The sequence below is a fragment of the Plutella xylostella genome, chromosome 30 (assembly GCF_932276165.1).
Source record: "Plutella xylostella chromosome 30, ilPluXylo3.1, whole genome shotgun sequence".
Taxonomy (NCBI): domain Eukaryota; kingdom Metazoa; phylum Arthropoda; class Insecta; order Lepidoptera; family Plutellidae; genus Plutella; species Plutella xylostella.
The window spans coordinates 5448015-5468437 of record NC_064010.1 but is presented as its reverse complement, the minus strand read 5'-3'; the positions used below and the strand labels follow the sequence as shown (position 1 = coordinate 5468437).

The window sequence follows — 20423 nt, the reverse complement described above, 5'->3', positions numbered from 1 at the left end:
GCGTCAAGTGTCACCGCCGTAGGCCGCGTCACGATGCTCACTATGTCTACGCGCCAACGTCGGCGTGTGAGGGAGACCGCATCAGTACATTTCTATAGTGAGCATCGTGACGCGGCCTACGGCGTGACGCTGGAAGCGACCTACGGCGTAAATAGGAGACCAAAGCCTTAGGGATGTCACTGTGATATAAGATTGAGCAGTCAGATTAGCATTATGTTACTGTCACGTATTCTTTCAACTACACTAACGGGCAATGAAACAGTTCCACTCACAAAATGTCGACACTAAACAACCCCAATTTCTTCACACATTTCTTTTAAAATGTCAACAAAATATTACCGTTTTTAGTTGGTAATATTCTGTTAAATGTACTTCAATATTTCAGAAGGCTTCATTAAGCTAGCCTTTCCCGTTTAGGAATAATTTGGTGTATTTCTCAGTGGAACCTTTTCATTGCCCGTGAGTGTATAATGTAGGTAACTGTACAATACTTGTCATTTACAAATTCTGCCATCTCATGATGACTCCACCATTCAGAGAAAAGGTGTAAATCGATTAATGTAATACCATTTAGTGTCTAAAAACGTGTTAAAGTAAACAATGAGACACGTATCTCGACGATATACTTATGACAAAGCTGAAACGCGGAATAGTTTAAGATACAAGCGTCATTCCACGTCACTAAATCTAGACCTGTCATTACCATAACCAGTACCTAGAATTATAGCAAACGACAAACCAGATTACTGTACAGTAAACATAAAGGTATAGTGAAGGGCATGGTTAATATTATAGTAATAAAACCACGCATTTGTAATCTCAACCTTAAGGTGCGAGGCTTAGAGTCAGAAGTGTAAAGTGTCGCTTACAATGCATGCACGAAACCACTTCGATTTATAAGATAAACTGATAAAGATAAGATAAAATACTCTTCATTTCATTCAATTCTAATATATTTAAAACTGAAAGTAAATAGTACAATCGGCGGCCTTATAGCTAAAATTAAGCTCGTCCAGACAACAACAGTAAAAAGGAAATTTTAATTCATCAAATTATCAAAGTATACGCTGGTCAGTCAGCGACTGAGGCTAATCTTACAAACTGTAATATTATATGAAAGTATTAACTATATCTAACTTTAAATATACATTCTAGCTATTACCGCGAGCTTCGTTTCGCCTTAAAAAAATTTGCCGTGGGAATTCTGGGATAAAAAGTAGCCTATGTTCTTTCTCAGGGTCTAGACCATGTGTGTACGAAATTTCATTCAAATCTGTTCAGTAGTTTTGTATGTGAAAGAGTAACAGACAGACAGACAGACACAGTTACTTTCGCATTTATAATATTAGTTTAGATATTTGACCACGGAACCTTTGGAGGAAAAGTCCGGTGTCACACATTCATAGAATTACGCTGAATTTATCAAAAACTCTTTGTTTTACTACAAACGGATGTTAAGGTACAATACAACAAGAATTTTCCATAAAGCTAATCTTATTGACATACCTACCATTAATGAATACATAGTACTCTACTACTATTATTAATTTACTTGGAACTGTGATGATGATGCATTGATCTTTGAAAATGCTCGTGACAAGAAAGTCATAGAATAAATTGGTTCGGAATTACCCCCTGAGTCACCCCCTTTTAGCTAACTACACCCACGGGCAATGAAAAGGTTCCACTGAGAAAAATACCAAATTACTCCTAAACGGAAAAGGCTAGATTAATGACTTCTGCAATATTGAAGTACATTTAACAGAGGAGCAGGATATTACCAACTAAAAAAGATAATATTTGATTAAAATTTTAAATTTAATGTTTAAAAATTTGAGGTTGTTTGGTGTGGGTATTTTGTGAGTGGAACTATTTCATTGCCCGTGAGTGTGTATACCACTTTTTCCAACATTCTGCATATTATTATTATTATGATAAGATCTGGAACATTGAACTCTGTACTCCCATGATGGGAATCCTAACTCTTTACCAACGGGCCTAAGAGACGCATTTAAACCAGATGCCTGCAACAATGAATCAGATCATACTAATACGAATAGGTTTAACGACCTTCATTGTATAACACTATAGTTTTTCCTTATAGTAAGTGTAATATTATGCATTACACCTGTATTGTTTCGTAAAGGTGCCAATAGACGGCGCACGATTATTTGACACACTGACAAAAACTACAAAAAATACTGAAAATAAACAATACTTAACACAACAAGATTCTGTCCAGAGCGTCAAAAAGGCACCAACTCAGCATGTGCTGTAGACAATACGGTCACAGCGCTTGTTTCCAGATGACCCTTACTTATAAGGGCCTCATAATAGATAAACTCGTTTAAAAATGCGTGCTCCACTAATCGCAGTGACGATTTGATAAAGTGACGTTAATCTAAGTCTAAGTCGATAAAGAACCCGTGTAGCGGTAGCAGTATACGTTCTATGTATTTCTATGGTCGTCTCGTCAAGCGTCATGTCGCTAGCCGCCAATTCAATAGCATAGAAATACATAGAAACTAGTAGCGACGTTGAGACAGGTCGCCAGCTATACTTCATGTCGCTCGCTTCCAATTTGCACCTTTAGTGCCAATTTCTCCATTGTCGGTTATCTAACCGACAGGGATTGATTTATAAATTAACGTCATCTCCATATAAAATTCATGACAGATGTGTCAAAAGTCAACCACTACTCCCTGGTTATGCTCTAACCGACTATGGAGAAATTGGCACTTAGACTAAAGGAAATATTCGAAGATACTTGCTAAAGTCAACCAGCATTGTTAAAAACTAACCAACTGATTCGAGCTTCGCTTCATCATAAAAGAATCATCTTCTCCTTTTCGATATCATTGTAATCATCATCACGGCCCATCACGTCCCCACTGCTGGGGCACGATCTCCTTCCAATGAAGTAGGTTTTCGATATTACAATTAAGACATGCTACATAATGCTCACGACTGAAATTATTTTCATCATTATAATATGTCGTATCGCATCGCATCCTAACTAATCCTAACTATCCTAACTAATATTATAAATGCGAAAGTAACTGTGTCTGTCTGTCTGTCTGTCTGTCTGTCTGTTACTCTTTCATGCCAAAACTACTGAACGGATTTTGATGAAATTTGGTATACATACGGTCTAGACCCTGGGAAAGAACATAGGCTACTTTTTATCCCGGAATTCCCATGGGAAAACTTTTTAAGGCGAAGCGAAGCGCGCGGGAACAGCTAGTCATTGTATAAAATGGATTTTCATAAGTTTATGGAGAAACGGCGTCGGCAATGCCGATGAAGTGGACGCACTTGTGTGAATTTCTACACAAAGACTACTGAATGCGATGCGTCCGTGCCGAATGGTGGATGCTTACCTTTATCCGTTACGCCAAACAAAGAATACCTCTCAAAAAGTCAGCCTTCTACTCCAGTAGTCGTTATATATGTAAAGGATCGCTATTAATAGCTTTTTTATTCAAGCTATTAACAAATTCTAAATACCAATCTGCCGGTACCAGTTTGGTTTCCAACCAAGACATAAGTGAACCTAAACAAAGTTGAAAACATCAAGAATTATAACATTAAAAATTAGCGTAATACTTTTGAACTGCTTGGCCGATTTTGATAAACAATAGATGCAATCACTTTTCATAAAACCATAAAAAATTGATGCGGATATTATACATATATATACATGTTTCTATGTATTCGGAAGTATGTAGTGATGTAGGCTCAAGTCTACTACTATATTTATTCCCCGGTGTTACGTTAGCCTAATAAGTGTTGTTATAAATTAATTACTTAAATATTAATAAATCAAGAAAATGAATTACGCACTTATGTCATTATTAACAAATGCTGGCACATAAATAATTATAACGAAATTAAACACCAAAATCACTGAAGCATGACGTATTTAAAATTAATAAAAGTCAACTTATAAAATTATTAGGTTTTACTTAAAATGAGTAGGTACAGTATTATCTATAAGCAGAACATGAAGAGAAATTATGTCAGTGTTTTAGTTAAGTCCAATCCATACCTACACTCACGGAAATGAAAAGGTTCCACTGAGAAAAGCACCAAATTACTTCTAAACGGAAAAGTCTAGCTTAATGACGCCTTCTGCAACATTGAAGTACATTTCACAGAGCATCAGGATATTAGCAACTAAGAAAACTATATATTTTGTTCAAATTATGAATTAAATGTTTGAAAAAGTTGGGGTCGTTTGGTATCGGAATTTTGTGAGTGTATAAATGACTGTGCCACAACCACACTACGTAACTATGATTTGAAGGGTCATTTACCTCAGAAATACCAATGATTTGCTAATTTTCATGGGTTTTCACTTGAATCTACCTAATTGTTCTATCGTAGAATACTTATTTATATAAAATTCACACAGTCCTACTAAATAATGTACAAGTACTTAACAAAATGTGACGCATAGCACTTTTTCGTTGACAGCTCGTTAAGTGTTGATAATTTCGTCACCTTAGCAATAATAGCTGGTTACTATCTACCTTTGGACATCTTCTTTCCGAATCTCCACGTTTAGCAGATGAATTGAAACTTTGGTCTTACGTTCAACCGTTAGACATGGTACTTTTCTATAAGAAGGGAGATTTTTACATACTTTTTAAATTCCTATAATGTCATAGAATAGAAATACATACATACAAATCAAATACATATCACACATCTCATATTCCTCATCCAGCCACTGCCAGTCCAAGGTCATCGACCCGACTTGAGGGCGTCCCACGCTTCATCCATCTGTGCAATCTACAGTCGCAAATCGATACGAATTTTTGACTTTTATCGACCAACTATTTTTGGATTGGCGGTCGCCATGCGAGCTATATAATAATAATAATAATAATATGTGGGGACATCTCACACACGGCCATCCGACCCCAAGCTAGGTAGAACCTGTGTTATGAGTGTCGGACAGCTGATATATCTACACAAATACATAGATAGATAGATACTAAATATAAATATCAACACCCAAGACCCGAGAACAAATATCTGTGTTTAAACAAATATCTGCCCCAGCCGGGAATCGAACCCGGGACCTTCGGCTCAGTAGTCAGGGTCACTAACCACTACGCCATTCGGTCGTCAATATATGGTCGCCAAATTCGGATTTTTTTAATGTCACATCGAAACGGGAAAGACTTGATTACCCTTTGTCACGTGTTGTACCGTCTGAACCACTTTATGGAATAACTTATGGAGAGTTTGATTTTAGCGTCCATCTTTTATTTAGCGTTTCGGTGACAAACACGAGACATTAAAGTCTGTTTTTTAATCTCAGATACTAAATTGAGAGATTCTGAACGGTTCATTAACGGTCGATTGTCCCGCCAATAGAACGATACGTCACTTAATCGCGGGACAATCGACTGTTGATGAATCGTTCAGAATCTGTTAATTTAGTATCTGAGATTAAAAAAAAGACTTTAGAGCGCGTTTCGGGTTTGTCACCGTGGTGACAGGATCAGCCAGTCAGAATAGCTGTACTTCCTGTGGGTTGACTGGTAGAAAATGCTTTTAGCATTAAGTCCACCCTTTGTACACTTATTTATATATTTGTGCAATAAAGGATTACATAAATAAATAAATAGCGTCAGTCGCTGACCGCTCAGGGTGTGTCTGACGTATATAAAAGTACAGTTGTATATGAAAATAAATATAATATGTAATAATATATATGATAAGTCACTCGGGGAGACTCCTTTCGTACACAAACTAAAATAATAGGGATTGATTTGGAATGTCTATTTCACTTTAAAGCCTCGAATGAGTGATAATCTACCATCCATAGGCCATAATATGCTCGCAAAACAACAAAAAACAAGTTTTAACTATATCAGTAAGATGACAGGCGGTTTGAGAAAACTCGGAACAATTTCCAAAGAAAAGCCTTAACCTTGCGAATCCACGTAAGTATACCTTCTTCAAGCTGTAGCATTATTATTACATAAAGAAGATGATACTGCATTACATAAGTGAGTATGTACAGTACATAATTAGACGGTATATAATGCCGGGTGGATTGTTTGTTTGTTTTCATGGAAAATCACTACTGCATTTATAAGGCGGTTTACCTACGTACGGTATCTAGTTTGTACGTCAGACGTCTTAGGGCCGTTAAGCGTAGGTTTTATTTATAAGTGGCTATTTTTATACAAAACGTGTATTATTAATTTATTATATTACTTAAGACTCACTTTACTTATGCTACTACTTTATAATTCAAATTTGACATCTGAAAAATACAGTGTGACCTCTAAATGCGTTATTTTCTTGGCAATTTGTAGTTAATTTCAATCGTAAGTTACAACTTTAGGTGCCTACGATATTTATTTTATAATAAAGAGATAAGTAACATGCATTTTTATTTATTTTATTGAAGACAGAATTGTATACCTACATTAGCTACGCAGTTTTCACCCGAATTTAAACGTAATATGTGTCCGATACCCATATTACAGACTAAGGGCTGATTTTTCAATAGTCTTATAAATGCTATTTGAGGAATAAAATTGTTGCTGTCACTGTCTAATACAAACAATCAGTTGCGACAGCATCAAAATTATTCCTCGGATAACCCTTATCTGACCATTGAAAAATCAGCCCTAACACCCTTATTCATAAAAAACTTACTGTACGCTTTAGCTATTGAACTGTTTTGTCACAGAACAAATTGTTCTCTGTCAGAGTGATAGAACAGTTCAATAGCTAAAGCTTTTAGTAACTTTTTTATGAATGGGAATGTCTATCTTGGGGTCGGGAGGCTATGTGTGAGATGTCCCTACATTCTTCAATTTATTATTATTCGTCACCCCTATATAACGTTGATGTCAAGTTATCGTTTAAAGCAATCTCTTCCACACAACATGTAAATATTACTCCAGAAAAGATAAATAACTTTACTCTTAAAAAACTAGCCTCAGCAGATATTAATATAAATATTCAAAGTTCAAGGATTAAACAAAAAGGATTAAGTACGAAAAATACAGTTGATCTTCAAAAGAAATGAAAAATTATGTAATAAATTTTTATTACTTCAAATTACCACTCTTAAATTTTTTAAGGTGTTCAATATTTCACTTTAGCGTTGTTTAATCGGTAATAATTTGTTTTTACATCGCTTAATGATGAACTATGTTGTTTGAGATGCGAACCTTCTAGACAGATGGTTCAGGTTCGAATCCCAGCAGCATCAACTATGTAAGCTGGAATAGTAAACACCCTTTGAAGCTATCTTCTTTCACCCTAATCAAGGGGTCAATTAAAACAACCTTTTCAATTCAAACGTTTTTTTTTTAAGTTTCAGGACATAATTTGATCCTCTGAATTACACTATTACTTTTGCAATATTCTGTAGAGGCACACACATTTATCATAACAATAAAAGTGCTAAAGTAACATATACATAACACACACACACCCACAATACAACATACATAAAAAACTCAAAGTTTCCGCAAGTATTTATAGTTTTTTGCTAACGGTCTACCTTTTTTGATCCTAATTATAATAAAATGCTTTGTTACTCCAATATATTGATTAATGGCAAAACAATCTCGTGAGAGTCTCGTGATTTAAAAAATCCATTCCCAGCTTGGACCTGGGATTAGACCCGTGCGTATATTTTTTTGTAAAATATCATATTAATATTTCTCACTCATTATCTGCCAATATTGGCAAACACATATTTGACATAGGCGTCTCCCAAAAAGTGTGGTTCCTTAATTTAATTTTATGAAATTTTAAAGATTACACACAAAAAAAAAACTATTGAAATCAAAATGATAAATTACCTCTACGCTTTTATTCATGCCCTTCGTTTAAACTTAATTATGTTTGTGCTATTAAGGAAGCATAAAGCCATGGGTCCAATCGAAACATCGATGACAGAACCAACCCGGCAGTTCAATAAATTCGTTGCAAATCTAAAAATACATTTTGCAAAAAAACCGCTTACTCACACAAACCGGTTGAGATCAAAAACATGGTTATTTTCCGCCGTATTTGAAAAAAACTGTGAGATTGAGTTGTTTTGATCCTAAATATGAATGGATTTTTTCATCTACTACGGATTAACTCGTTTTTTTTCGAAATTTATGCAATTAATCATCTTTTAGTTCTGTATTACGTAGTAACGAATGTGCGAAAACGAAGCCTTGGCTTTTATAAATGCGATTGTATAAAAATAGCCTGTCTGATATGTTTTTAACTACTTCACGTTTACCGTCTGTTTCCGTCTAATATAATAATATCAAAACAAAGAAGAAAAGAGCAGTTTTTACGGCTGCACCATTTTCACGTAGCACTACATAGATACAATTATAATATACATTATAGAATAGAATACAATTACAATAGACTACTCTTTTCTTTGCACCATGAAAGAAAATACATATTACAACAATTTATATATTTTTCTATGCTATTAAGATGTAATTGAAATAACTCTAATATGCAGCCCCAAATTATTAATAATTAACTTTCCTGTAAATGTACGTGTTGTTTCTTTGTGTTTTTGAAATAAAAAACGAATTTTCTTTCTTACTTTCTTTCAAATTTAAGACATACATACATCAACTAAATTTCAAAAATTAAAAAAATAACACACAATTTTGATCCCGGAATACCATTAAAGTGATTCAAGGTAAACCCTGCGTTTACGTCGCATTTTTTCCCTCAGAGAATGTTGTGCAGAAATGAGTGCAAAGTATACTTGTATACTTGTAATATAAGTGTAGTACGTTGAAAAAACTTCCGTTAGCAGCCTTCAAAAGTTTCCACTGAGGGCGGGTTCAGGGGACTTATTCAGGGGACCAAAACGGTCTAAAAAGGATTGATTGTTATCATATTCCGTTGATAATATTACGTTAAAACTTGTAATTTGATTTCATCTAATATAATTTTAGTGTAGCTACCCATTCCACTGTTGTGAGTTTTCCTTGATGAGTAAATAAGTATATCGATAATGAGCAGTCGCAGCAATGCTGTAGGCGACGCACTACATAACAAATAACTATTGTTTTATCTTATTTGTACCTATAATATTTAACTACTTATTTGCATTGAAAATGCCCTATTTAGGTACCTACGTGTACCTATGTACTTACCTTTGATTTAATATCTTAAATAAATACGAGCGCACTCGAGATCGTATTTTGTTCCAAATTTAAATTAGCCGCGCTTTTGCAAAGCGGCCATCTTGAGAACCCCGCGAGCGGGAAGTACTTCCGGCCTGTTCAAGTTGATGTCGCGCGCGCTCCGTTTTGCACTCTCAAAAAATATCGTTTTTTATTGCTTTCCTCGTCCATCACCTACAAATGCAGTTACTTTCAAAGTTACTTTCAACAATGCAGAAACTTTCTTTCTATTCGCAGTACTAGCGCCGCTACTTAAAAAAATCATAGCTTCCGTTTGAAAGCGTTGTTCCTAAAACTGCCAAGGCCTCGTCAATTACAATTTTTACAAAGTTAATAACCAGGATATAGAAGTTGCCGAATATGCCGTTTTTTTTAGATTCCAGGCACTAGCACATTGTTTTTTTTAACGTGTCGGTGACAAACACAAGAGCTAGACTAGGGTTTAACACCGTGGTCAAAAGATTTGTCAGTCAGCTCCGCGAGAGTGCCAGAGGGGTCAGTCTACATGACAAGAAACTAAGTATTGGAGCGCTCTATTTCGTTGTAGGTAAACGTGCCAAGTGCACAACAGACGACCGAATGGCGTAGTGGTTAGTGACCCTGACTACTAAGCCGAAGGTCCCTGGTTCGATTCCCGGCTGGGGCAGATATTTGTTTAAACACAGATATTTGTTCTCGGGTCTTGGATGTGCCCGTAAAATGGCAATAGGCCCGCCCCCTATTACATTGGGACTAGCATAACACTCTGGCGAAAAGTGGGTGCAGCAATGCACCTCTGCCTACCCCGCAAGGGAGTACATTAGTACAAGGCGTGAGTGCATGTGTTTGTTTTGTGCACAACAGTTCTCGTTCGTTAGTTTTTCGTCTGTATAGAGTAACCCTCTGGACTGCGTCCCTTCTGCAACTTCAAAATCGTTTTAGGATCGCTGAGTACTACTGAATAGAAAAACAGTCGGCTTTTAAACCTGAGATACTTTTGTATTTTTTTTCTTGAAGCCATTGAACGCAGGTCTGAGTTATACTAATGTTGGTAAGGGTGCCAGCAGACTGGCCAATAAAATGGTCAGTATGCTTACTGTTTGATAAAAAAGTATTGTACTTACCCAATATTGCCCTGTGTATGAGCACATTATTAAAATAAGTTAAGTAGATCAAATTGAAGTAGGTACCTATATCTATTAATTTTTTTGCACAGTGACCATTTCAATATTGAGAAATCACGCGCCCCATCAATAAGTAATATTTTACATAGCAAAGTAAGTAGTGATAAAATATCGAATATCTAAAGGGATCACTATTAGTCACAATAAAAGACACTGGACTAGCCGTTTCCAATACTCACAACCAGACAGCTCTTAAGCTCTCTCGCAAAAATCTAAATCAATAATTTTTAATGGAAAATTAATACATTCTTGACAAAAGCTACTAAAAACTACTCCCCATTTGGAAAGAAAATGGGCTCCTACATATTAATATATCCCTCTTAGAAAAATAACGGGGGCAAGATACTCCAGAAGCAACATACTTTCATTAAAATTTCCCAGTGCAAGAGAAACCTTACTTCTGACGTCAAAAGCTTTGCGGCTAAACTTATTGGGAATACCCAACCACCACCACGCCTTCAAAACAACGATGTTATTTTTAGCTCAGCAAAAAAATGTGTTCCACTTTTTTTTCTCCATTGACGTCACAGATCGAATAAAGTTTAGCGGAGCTTTTGAAGGTATGTTTGTGAAAGTTACTGGTTAGAAAGAGCTTAGTGTAAAAGTGCGATGAACAGTTATGGTGTCTGCAATTTATGATATACTAGCTGTTCCCGCGCGCTTCGCTTCGCCTTAAAAAGTTTTCCCGTGGGAATTCCGGGATAAAAAGTAGCCTATGTTCTTTCTCAGGGTCTAGACCCTATGTGTACCAAATTTCATTCAAATCCGTTCAGTAGTTTTGGTGTGAAAGAGTAACAGACAGACAGACAGACAGAAAGACCGACAGACAGACAGACAGACAGACACAGTTACATTCGCATTTATAATATTAGTTAGGATAGGATCTTCTTAGTCGATGACAAACACTAGCTACCTAAATCTTAAGGTTTGTTACCGTGTATACCGTGGTTAAAGGATTGGCCAGAAGCGCCTGCCCTGAGGAGAATATCAGTTTATTGGTCACCACAAATAAAGAACCAAACATACAAAATTACTTATAAATTATTAACAATGAACCATAGGAGTAGGCCTTATTGCTAGGAGACATCTCTTACAGGTAATCTAGATTTCAGCTTACAATTTTCTTTCAACTTGGGGCTAATAACATAACATATTATTATGAATGAACAATTAACATTACTTACAGTTTTATGACCTACACCTTGGGTACTCCTCTTAAAATAGGAACGAATATGAAAGTCTCAATGAGTCACTCTAAAAATGATACTTACTGTCTGATTTATAGACCTTTAACGATAAAATCATACTTATTATACAGGGTGTTGCAAAAAGGGTATACTAAGCCGAAACCTACATGTGCAGCATGGTATATCTAAGCCTGAAACTGAAATCAGAATTTGAAAATTCGCGAAAAAAAAATCATTTTCCATAGAAACTTTGTTGGTCACGTGACTTTTTACTATGGGAAAATATTTGTTTTTTTCGCGAATTTCCATATATTATATTAATTTATGGAAAGATTCCTTTTATGATTTTACTCACTGAATTAATGTTTAAATACTGCTAGTATCAGTACACAAAACCTAATACGATTTTTACAGATATTTTTTCATAATAGTATATTAGTCAACGAATGAAAGATAGCGGTAAAAAATTATTAATTTCCACAACTACATTTAAAAAAAAACTTGGACTCATTTTAACACAATGATATTCAACTGTCGCTCATATGTCATTATGTCAATGTCATTGTCTTGGGTCTTCACGAAACCTAAATATCATGACTATCGTTAGGTCATTCAACTGTACGAATATTAGGTAGGTACTTACCCAACGTAAGTAAGTAATTAAAAACGTAAAATAATCTTTGAAAAACAGTTTCAAATTTAATAATTTATTTTTAAAAATATTATATTTAGGGCTGATTTTTTAATAGTCAGATAGATTTGGAAATGGCCCAAGCTTAGGAAGGGAGTTTAGGCATTGGGGGTATGCACAAACTTGCTGGTACTTACACCTACACAGAGAAATAATTAGAACTAATTATTAATTTCTTTAATTTAATAGATTATTTTGCTGACCCAGTAAACTAGGCCTCAATAAGACCTTTGGCAGTAATAATATTTTTCGTTACCATAAATAGATGTTACTGTTATTACCAACTTATTTGAAGTAAACAAGGTATTTGTTTTTTAAACATTTCGATAACAATTTCAAGGATGATCTAGTTGATTCTTAGTTTAATTAGATTAATGAGTAAACACCAATACATACTTACGTGATAATTATTTTATTTTATAAAGTAGGCCTTGACTTGTACCTACCTATAGAAATAGATAATGTTAGACCACACACCTATTTGATAAATATTACGTTTTATCAAATATATTTTTTTTCTTTATAACCCAAACAGGGCAACAACGCTGATATTTTTTTTCATTCAATTCTTAGTTTTTTGTATATTTTTTCTAATTCTAGACAACCTAAGACACAATCTATATAACACACACACACTTATAACACCTCTTAATTTTCGTCAGTGATAGAACGGTGCGAAAAACACAAGTACAACCATCTTTGAAAACAGGAGTTAAGTTTTTATTAAACTAGGTACTGGCAGATTGCAAAACAAGATTAAAAGATAAAAAAAACGCCGGAAAAGATCCAACAGTAAATAAAAAAAGTATATAAGACGAATACATACTTCCTGTACTTACACAGAAATATAAACGGAAAAGGTTAGCTTAATTTTGACGTCTGCAATGTTGAAGTACCTAGGTACACCTAACTACAGACTGTATTACCAAATAAACACGTAAATATTATGTTAATTCGTTTAATTAAAAGTTTTAAAAAACGTGGCCGTTAGGTGATGTCATTTTGTGGGTGGAACGTTTTCATTGCTCGCTAGTAAGTATACTTATAGTATAATTTTTTTATGTCAGTTCCTTTTATTGACGTATCCTTGGTACATACAACACAAAAGGTAATTTTCGCATTATCTAACCTCTCAAGGCTGTGTTTGCAAAATTAACGGAAATGAAATTCCGATTTCCGGATTATCCGGTTTTTGGGTGTCCGAATACGGATAAAAACACACACTAACACACACTCACGCCTTGTACTAATGTACTCCCTTGCGGGGTAGGCAGAGGTGCATTGCTGCACCCACTTTTCGCCAGTGTTATGTTAGTCCCAATGTAATAGCGGGCGGGCCTATTGCCATTTTACGGGCACATCCAAGACCCGAGAACAAATATCTGTGTTTAAACAAATAACTGCCCCAGCCGGGAATCGAACCCGGGACCATCGGCTCAGTAGTCAGGGTCACTAACCACTACGCCATTCGGTCGTCATAATACGGATATTAAGAATAAATAATAATAATAGACACACCCACTCACAATAATGGCACACACACTCAGGGCAATGAAAAAGTTCCACTCACAAAATCTCTGTACAATCAATGTTGCAGAAGGCGTCAATCTCTCTCTCTCTCAGCCTTCTGTAGTCCACTGTTGGACATAGGCCTCTCCTAACGATCGCCACCCCTAACGGTCACCCGCCATCTGCATCCAGCGGCTTCCCGCTACCTTCCGCAGATCATCAGACCAACGGGTTGGGGGGCGACCGACACGCCGTTTGCCGACACGGGGCGTCAATATGCTAGCCTTTTCTCAGAGGAACCTTTTCATTGCCCGTGTGTGTATTATTACATATCATCATCAGCCAATAATCATCCACTGCTGGACATAGGCCTCTCCCAAGGAGCGCCACAACACTCGGTCCATATCTGTATCACCTATTCCTTCTTACACCCGCGAGCAATTAAAAAGTTCCATTTACAAAATGTGAACATAAAATTTTAAATTTTAAATTAGAATTTGATCTAAATATTTACGTTATAAGTTGGTAATATTCTGATGCGCTGCTGTACTTCAATATTGCAGATGGCTTCATTGTGTTAGCCTTTTCCGTTTAGGAGTGATTTGGTGTTGCTGTTGTTATCACTGATACTTTTTGTGTCTCGTGAGTGTATATTTTTTCTCAAATTAACCTTTGGTTGGTGTCGTCATTTGTTTGTGTTGATAGGTTAGTTCTGTTTGAATCTAGCTAGATGATGGATCAATAATATTCTGCTCCAGTTTTCTCCTTAAACGTACGTTAAGGTCAGAGGTCCTTATACCGGCACCAACTCGTTATGCCCTAGATCTAGATAAATTGGCGACAACTGCAGCAGTGACCAGTGTGTTCAGATTGATCGCTTCCGGTATGTTCATATAATTGATGTATGTCTGTTCCGGCTAATTTAAATAGTTACTTTTTTATGTCGCCATTTTATAGTCGGTCTAACTTGGTCTGCAAATGAGTTCCACGTTTCATTGATCTTTAAAAGCTTATATTAATACGATGACGATGACGGTCGCAAGACTGTTGTGAACGTAAAGATAAAAAAAAAAAAAAAACACGCACTCACGCCTTGTACTAATGTACTCCCTTGCGGGGTAGGCAGAGGTGCATTGCTGCACCCACTTTTCGCCAGAGTGTTATGTTAGTACCAATGTAATAGGGGGCGGGCCTATTGCCATTTTACGGGCACATCCAAGACCCGAGAACAAATATCTGTGTTTAAACAAATATCTGCCCCAGCCGGGAATCGAACCCGGGACCATCGGCTCAGTAGTCAGGGTCACTAACCACTACGCCATTCGGTCGTCAAGATAAAGGTAAAGATAAAATACTCTTTATTGCACACAAACAGAAACAAATTCACAAACATAGAAAAGAAATAGTACAATCGGCGACCTTATCACTAAAAGTAATCTCTTCCAGACAACCACATAGATAGGAAATAGACAAGACAAACGTATTCGGTCTATGGATATGGAGGTTAGTTACCTGACCCCTTAGTGACAATTGCTACCTCAGGTAGAGGTCAGATTTCGTCCTGTATTATGTTCAACGCTTTTTTATACAGGGTATTGCAAAAAGGGTATACTAAGCCGAAACCAGCATAGGGGCTTAGATATAACATGCTGCACATACTATAAACTTCATTCATAATAATAGCACCGAGAAGCAACATTCATGCTTTTAATAACTTATTTATTTATATATTTATTATTATATACTTATTATACTTATTATATATACACTTATTATATATATATACTTATTTATTTATTTATTTATTTACTTTTTATCCTTTTCTTCTAAATGTATGTCTTGTTTCTGTGTGTGTAAGAAATAAATAAATTTTCTTTCTTCTTTCTTTCTAATATACTTAAAGTAACGTTTAATTTATGCCAAACCGACATTGTTTTTTTATAAGTTGTTCGCGGCAACAGCGTGTTGATAAAAAGCCACCGCGTCTTTTAAGGTCACAGGTTCAAACAACTTACAGTTATGTACCTACCTACCTACTTACTTATTTTTAATAAGTGCAACCGATGATTTTAATTCAACGACTTTAGGATGATGTGATTTTGTCTAATTCATTTTACAGGGACATATCGACTGGGCTCCCTGGGCAGTCAGTGACTGAACTGAAGCTATTCTGACTGGCAAATCCTTTAACCACGGTAACAAACTCTAGTCCAGCTTTAGCTAAGGTCACCGACAATTCTGAATTATTATATTAAATAATATAACAGCCTCGAGAGCAAAGAGTTGCTCAGAAACTCACCCCTAGGTATTCCCAATAATCTGACTGTGTCACAGATAAACGATAAATCTATCTAAAAGCACGTGCTTAAATCCTAACTAATCCTAATCCTAACTAATATTATAAATGCGAAAGTAACTGTGTCTGTCTGTCTGTCTGTCTGTCTGTCTGTCTGTCTGTTACTCTTTCACGCCAAAACTACTGAACGGATTTGAATGAAATTTGGTATACATACGGTCTAGACCCTGGGAAAGAACATAGGCTACTTTTTATCCCGGAATTCCCACGGGAAAACTTTTTAAGGCGAAGCGAAGCGCGCGGGAACAGCTAGTTGTGTATAAAGTTCAAATAATTGTTGTCTGTGAACCAATTAAACTTATGAGCCAACTGCAATTTCAATTAGTCAAGTGTGATTAACCTTCTAACAGGAAATCTGAACAGCTCAATATTATAATCTATATACAGTAATAAATAATCAGATATGTTTGTCTGTCACAACATAATAATATGTCTATCCAAAGTAGTTACCTAGATACTTTTAATAAAACGTGATAAAGATAGATAGATAGAATATTCTTTATTTGTACACATAAAAGAAACTTACAAAAACTTAAATACTAACAAATATGTACAAAAATGGCGGTCTTATCGCTTAAAGCGATTTTTTCAAGACAACCTTAGGGTGGAAGGATATTTTGTTTAAAGAGATAAAGTAGAATCTGGCTTTGAAAACATAAAATGAATTGCAAATATTCCATCGCTTTTGAATAAATGGTTCATCACTTTATGTTTTAAAGACAGTGGACGCCTTGGGTTTTCATAAAAAATAATACTCGTATGGTAAAATTAAGCTTTAGGTATGCTTATTTGGTTGAATACAATTAGGAATAACTTACTAGGTTAGTTAGACTAAAAGATATTAATTATTTTAAACAAAATATTTATTTTTTACTGAATCCTTAATATTTTTTTAATTTATAAGAACAAAAGAACAAGCAAACAAGAATGAAATGTAGAATATTGCAGTTAATTACTAGGAAAACAGTCATTTACTCCACAATGCGAGGAATTCTCATTATATTACATAACAGTACGGTTCGATCGATCCTGATTATATATTGATAACTATATTGTTTATAAGTATGTTGTTTATTATTAACGTATATGCTTAGATTAAACATATACAAACTAGACAATAAATATAGTATGTACTAGCTGTTCCCGCGAGCTTCGCTTCGCCTCAAAAAGTTTTCCCGCAGGAATTCCAGGATAAAAAGTAGCCTTTGTTCTTTCTCAGAGTCTAGACCATCTGTATACCAAATTTTATACGAATCCGTTCAGTAGTTTTGGCGTGAAAGAGTAACAGACAGGCAGACAGACACAGTTACTTTCGCATTTATAATATTAGTTAGGATTAGGATAGAATTAGGATAACATACAAAAAACAAAGCAAAAAACTGTCTGCTTTTTACGTAAAACGTTTAAAGTTCAAGATAATGACAACCATTACACCCGAGTCCGGGTTGTTCTATGCAACCATTGTACCACTGAATAAAGTCACAAATCTAACCGAACTAATCCTAACTAATATTATAAATGGGAAAGTAACTGTGTCTGTCTGTCAGTCTGTCTGTCTTTCTGTCTGTCTGTCTGTCTGTTACTCTTTCACGCCAAAACTACTGAACGGATTTGATTGAAAATTGGCCTAGACCCTGAGAAAGAACATAGGCTACTTTTTATCCCGGAATTCCCACGGGAAAACTTTTTAAGGCGAAACGAAGCTCGCGGGAACAGCTAGTTCAAAATAAGGGCTTAGTGGTAGGAGTGTATGTACACACATATATGGACTCGCCTTATGTGCACTACAAAAGAAAGAAAGAAAAAGCTGGAAGCGTTCACCTAATTTTTGAGGAATACAGTCATTCTAATATATAAGATGGGATTGGTTACACTAAGTATAGGTTTTTGTACCCACCATACAATGTAACAAGCGGTATTTACAATCAAACCGCAAAAGACATTACGGAAGACCTAAACCTAACTACCTATACCTAAGTATAATAATTAAAATGATTGTACAAATGTACTACCGGGGTCAATGTAATGACCTGAAACTAGACTTCTACACATCATCATTTGAGATAAACCTAACAATTAGATGCTAGAAGAAACAAACACCAACCCACGCCTTGGATCCTTGGTCAGCATCATTAGTGTTATACTTTTGTACCTACCTTGTCAAACTAACAACACGTCAATGTTTTAATGAAAAAAATGGCGTTTTCCGAGTTTGATAAGGTATAAAACTGTATGGCTAATGATTAAGATGACTCTGGTTAGTTGTACCCAAATATATTTTAGACGCATCCCTTGTTTCAATAAAATAAACATACACATGTTTCTTTCAATAATTACAGAAGGAAAATGAGCAATTAGGTCCGTACCTCTAGGAAATAATTAATAATTAGATATTACATAATCAGTAAGAATGATTTTCAAAAAAGAACCTGCAGTTGTTAGAAATCATGATTGCTTGGGAGTTGAGCACGTATGATTTTAATAGTACAGTTTATTTGGATTCTGTGAAATACTTAGTAGTAGTAATACACATAATACTTAAAGGTCCAGGAAATCAACAAACTATTACAAAAATTGGGTCTGATTTTAAATAATTTTAAGCTTTAATAAGTACAAGCGTAAATATGTTTACGGCTGTAATCCCCGAAGGCATAGTCAGAGGTGACTCGAAAGCCAGCCACCGAATTTTCAAATTTTATTTCTGTTCAATGTATTTTCCATATCCAACAAAAAACTCACAAGCCACGTTCAGAAATTGTCAACATTATTTTGCTTTAATTATTGAGATAATTTTATTCATATTTAATAATCTTTGTTTCAGGTCTCTTCATCCTTCTGATGTTCGGGTTCTTCGCCCTCGGCGCAGGCTGTTTCGTCTTGTTCCTGCACCCCTACGACTTTTTGTTCAAGCAGGTTTGTCACATTTTCATCATCATCATCATGATTAAAATTGTAATACACATTAAACGTTGCAATGACAACTAAAATTTCTCATTTTTTTTGCGTCAGTCTGTAAAAGTTACCACAAAATACTTCTGTTCTATGATCTTGTCGTCCAGAAAAAGTTGCAAATTATCGACAAATACGAGCACGACCTAATAACGTTTACTACCAATTGCACCTTTAAGGTCCACCTGTTGGCATCGTACGCAATGTACGCATCGCATTCTGTATTCTTTGTATACAAATTCACACAAGTGCGTCCACTTCATCGGCATTGCCGACGACGTTTAGCCATACACTTACGACAATCCGATTGGTGGATATATCCCTGGTTTGGTGCGTTTTGTGCGATACGTACGATAAGTGGACGCTTACCTTTAGACCGCTCATTTTTTTTTACTGATTTTTGCAATACTCAACAACTACCTATTTCATTTTCTACATAAACAATTAACCCCTCTTCGTCTTCCAGAAAGTCCTTTTCACCGACGGCGGCGAAATCTTCGAGATGTGGCGCAAGCCCGAAGTGGACTTATACGTTAAGGTGTATCTGTTCAACGTCACCAACGCCGACGACTACCTCGCCGGGAAGGCCGACAAGGTCATCGTCAATGAAGTCGGCCCTTATGTGTACAAGTAAGTCGTTTAGATTTGCTATGCTTTCTTTGGGTTCGTGAAAAATGCCACCGAATGCATACCCAATAACACCATATTACGTGCTGTTAGCGTGACAATCTAGTACAGAAACGAGATTATCTATTCTTGGACCTGCAGAGCGCCTATATCTCCAGGCTTGCTCCAATTTACAATGGAACTAGGTGGGCTGAGATTAGGAGATGGGGGGATAATTCCCCATGTACCTACAAAATGGTTACCCAATAACTTCAACCCAATAGTAATTTCACGAGATGTCTAAATGATGCACTAATGAACTTTGGCGATGATGAAATTATTACGTAGTTTCCATCATGTTTTAAACAAAAGCGTATTTTAAAAACAATTTTCGCAGATAAGTTACAATCATTGCACGTTTTGTTTGATGTCACAGCTAAATTTAACAACAATCACTGAAAGTCTAGAATGAACTTTACAATTTTAACTTCAACAAGGTGATACACTTTCAAATCAAGAGTTTTATTATATTTTTTTAAGACTTCATAGAATGTATTTCACGGAATTCAGTTGAGGTCGCACACGCAGACGTCACAAGTATAATAAAATATACGCTATACCTATTACAACAAAAAACGCAGGACATTGTTTAACAAATGTTTTAAACAAAATTTGACAGTATTATCATGCGTTTGACAGCCCTGAACATCTGTTAAACACTGTCTAAGTTTTTGTGGTAAGGCTCACAAAATCTACCTACTCTGTACTGTGATTTTA

The 20423-nt window shown here is 35.6% G+C and overlaps 1 protein-coding gene across 3 annotated transcripts in view; it reads left to right on the top strand.

Annotated features, from left to right (window-relative positions):
• The window catches only part of LOC105395297 (scavenger receptor class B member 1), a 93020-nt gene that overhangs the window by 59438 nt on the left and 13159 nt on the right, over nt 1-20423 (top strand). For all 3 annotated transcript variants that reach the window (XM_038121540.2, XM_048632102.1, XM_011567249.3), the window contains 2 exons: nt 18913-19004; nt 19507-19670. In XM_038121540.2, the coding sequence (XP_037977468.1) occupies nt 18913-19004; nt 19507-19670 (256 nt within the window). The remainder of the gene's footprint in view (nt 1-18912; nt 19005-19506; nt 19671-20423) is intronic.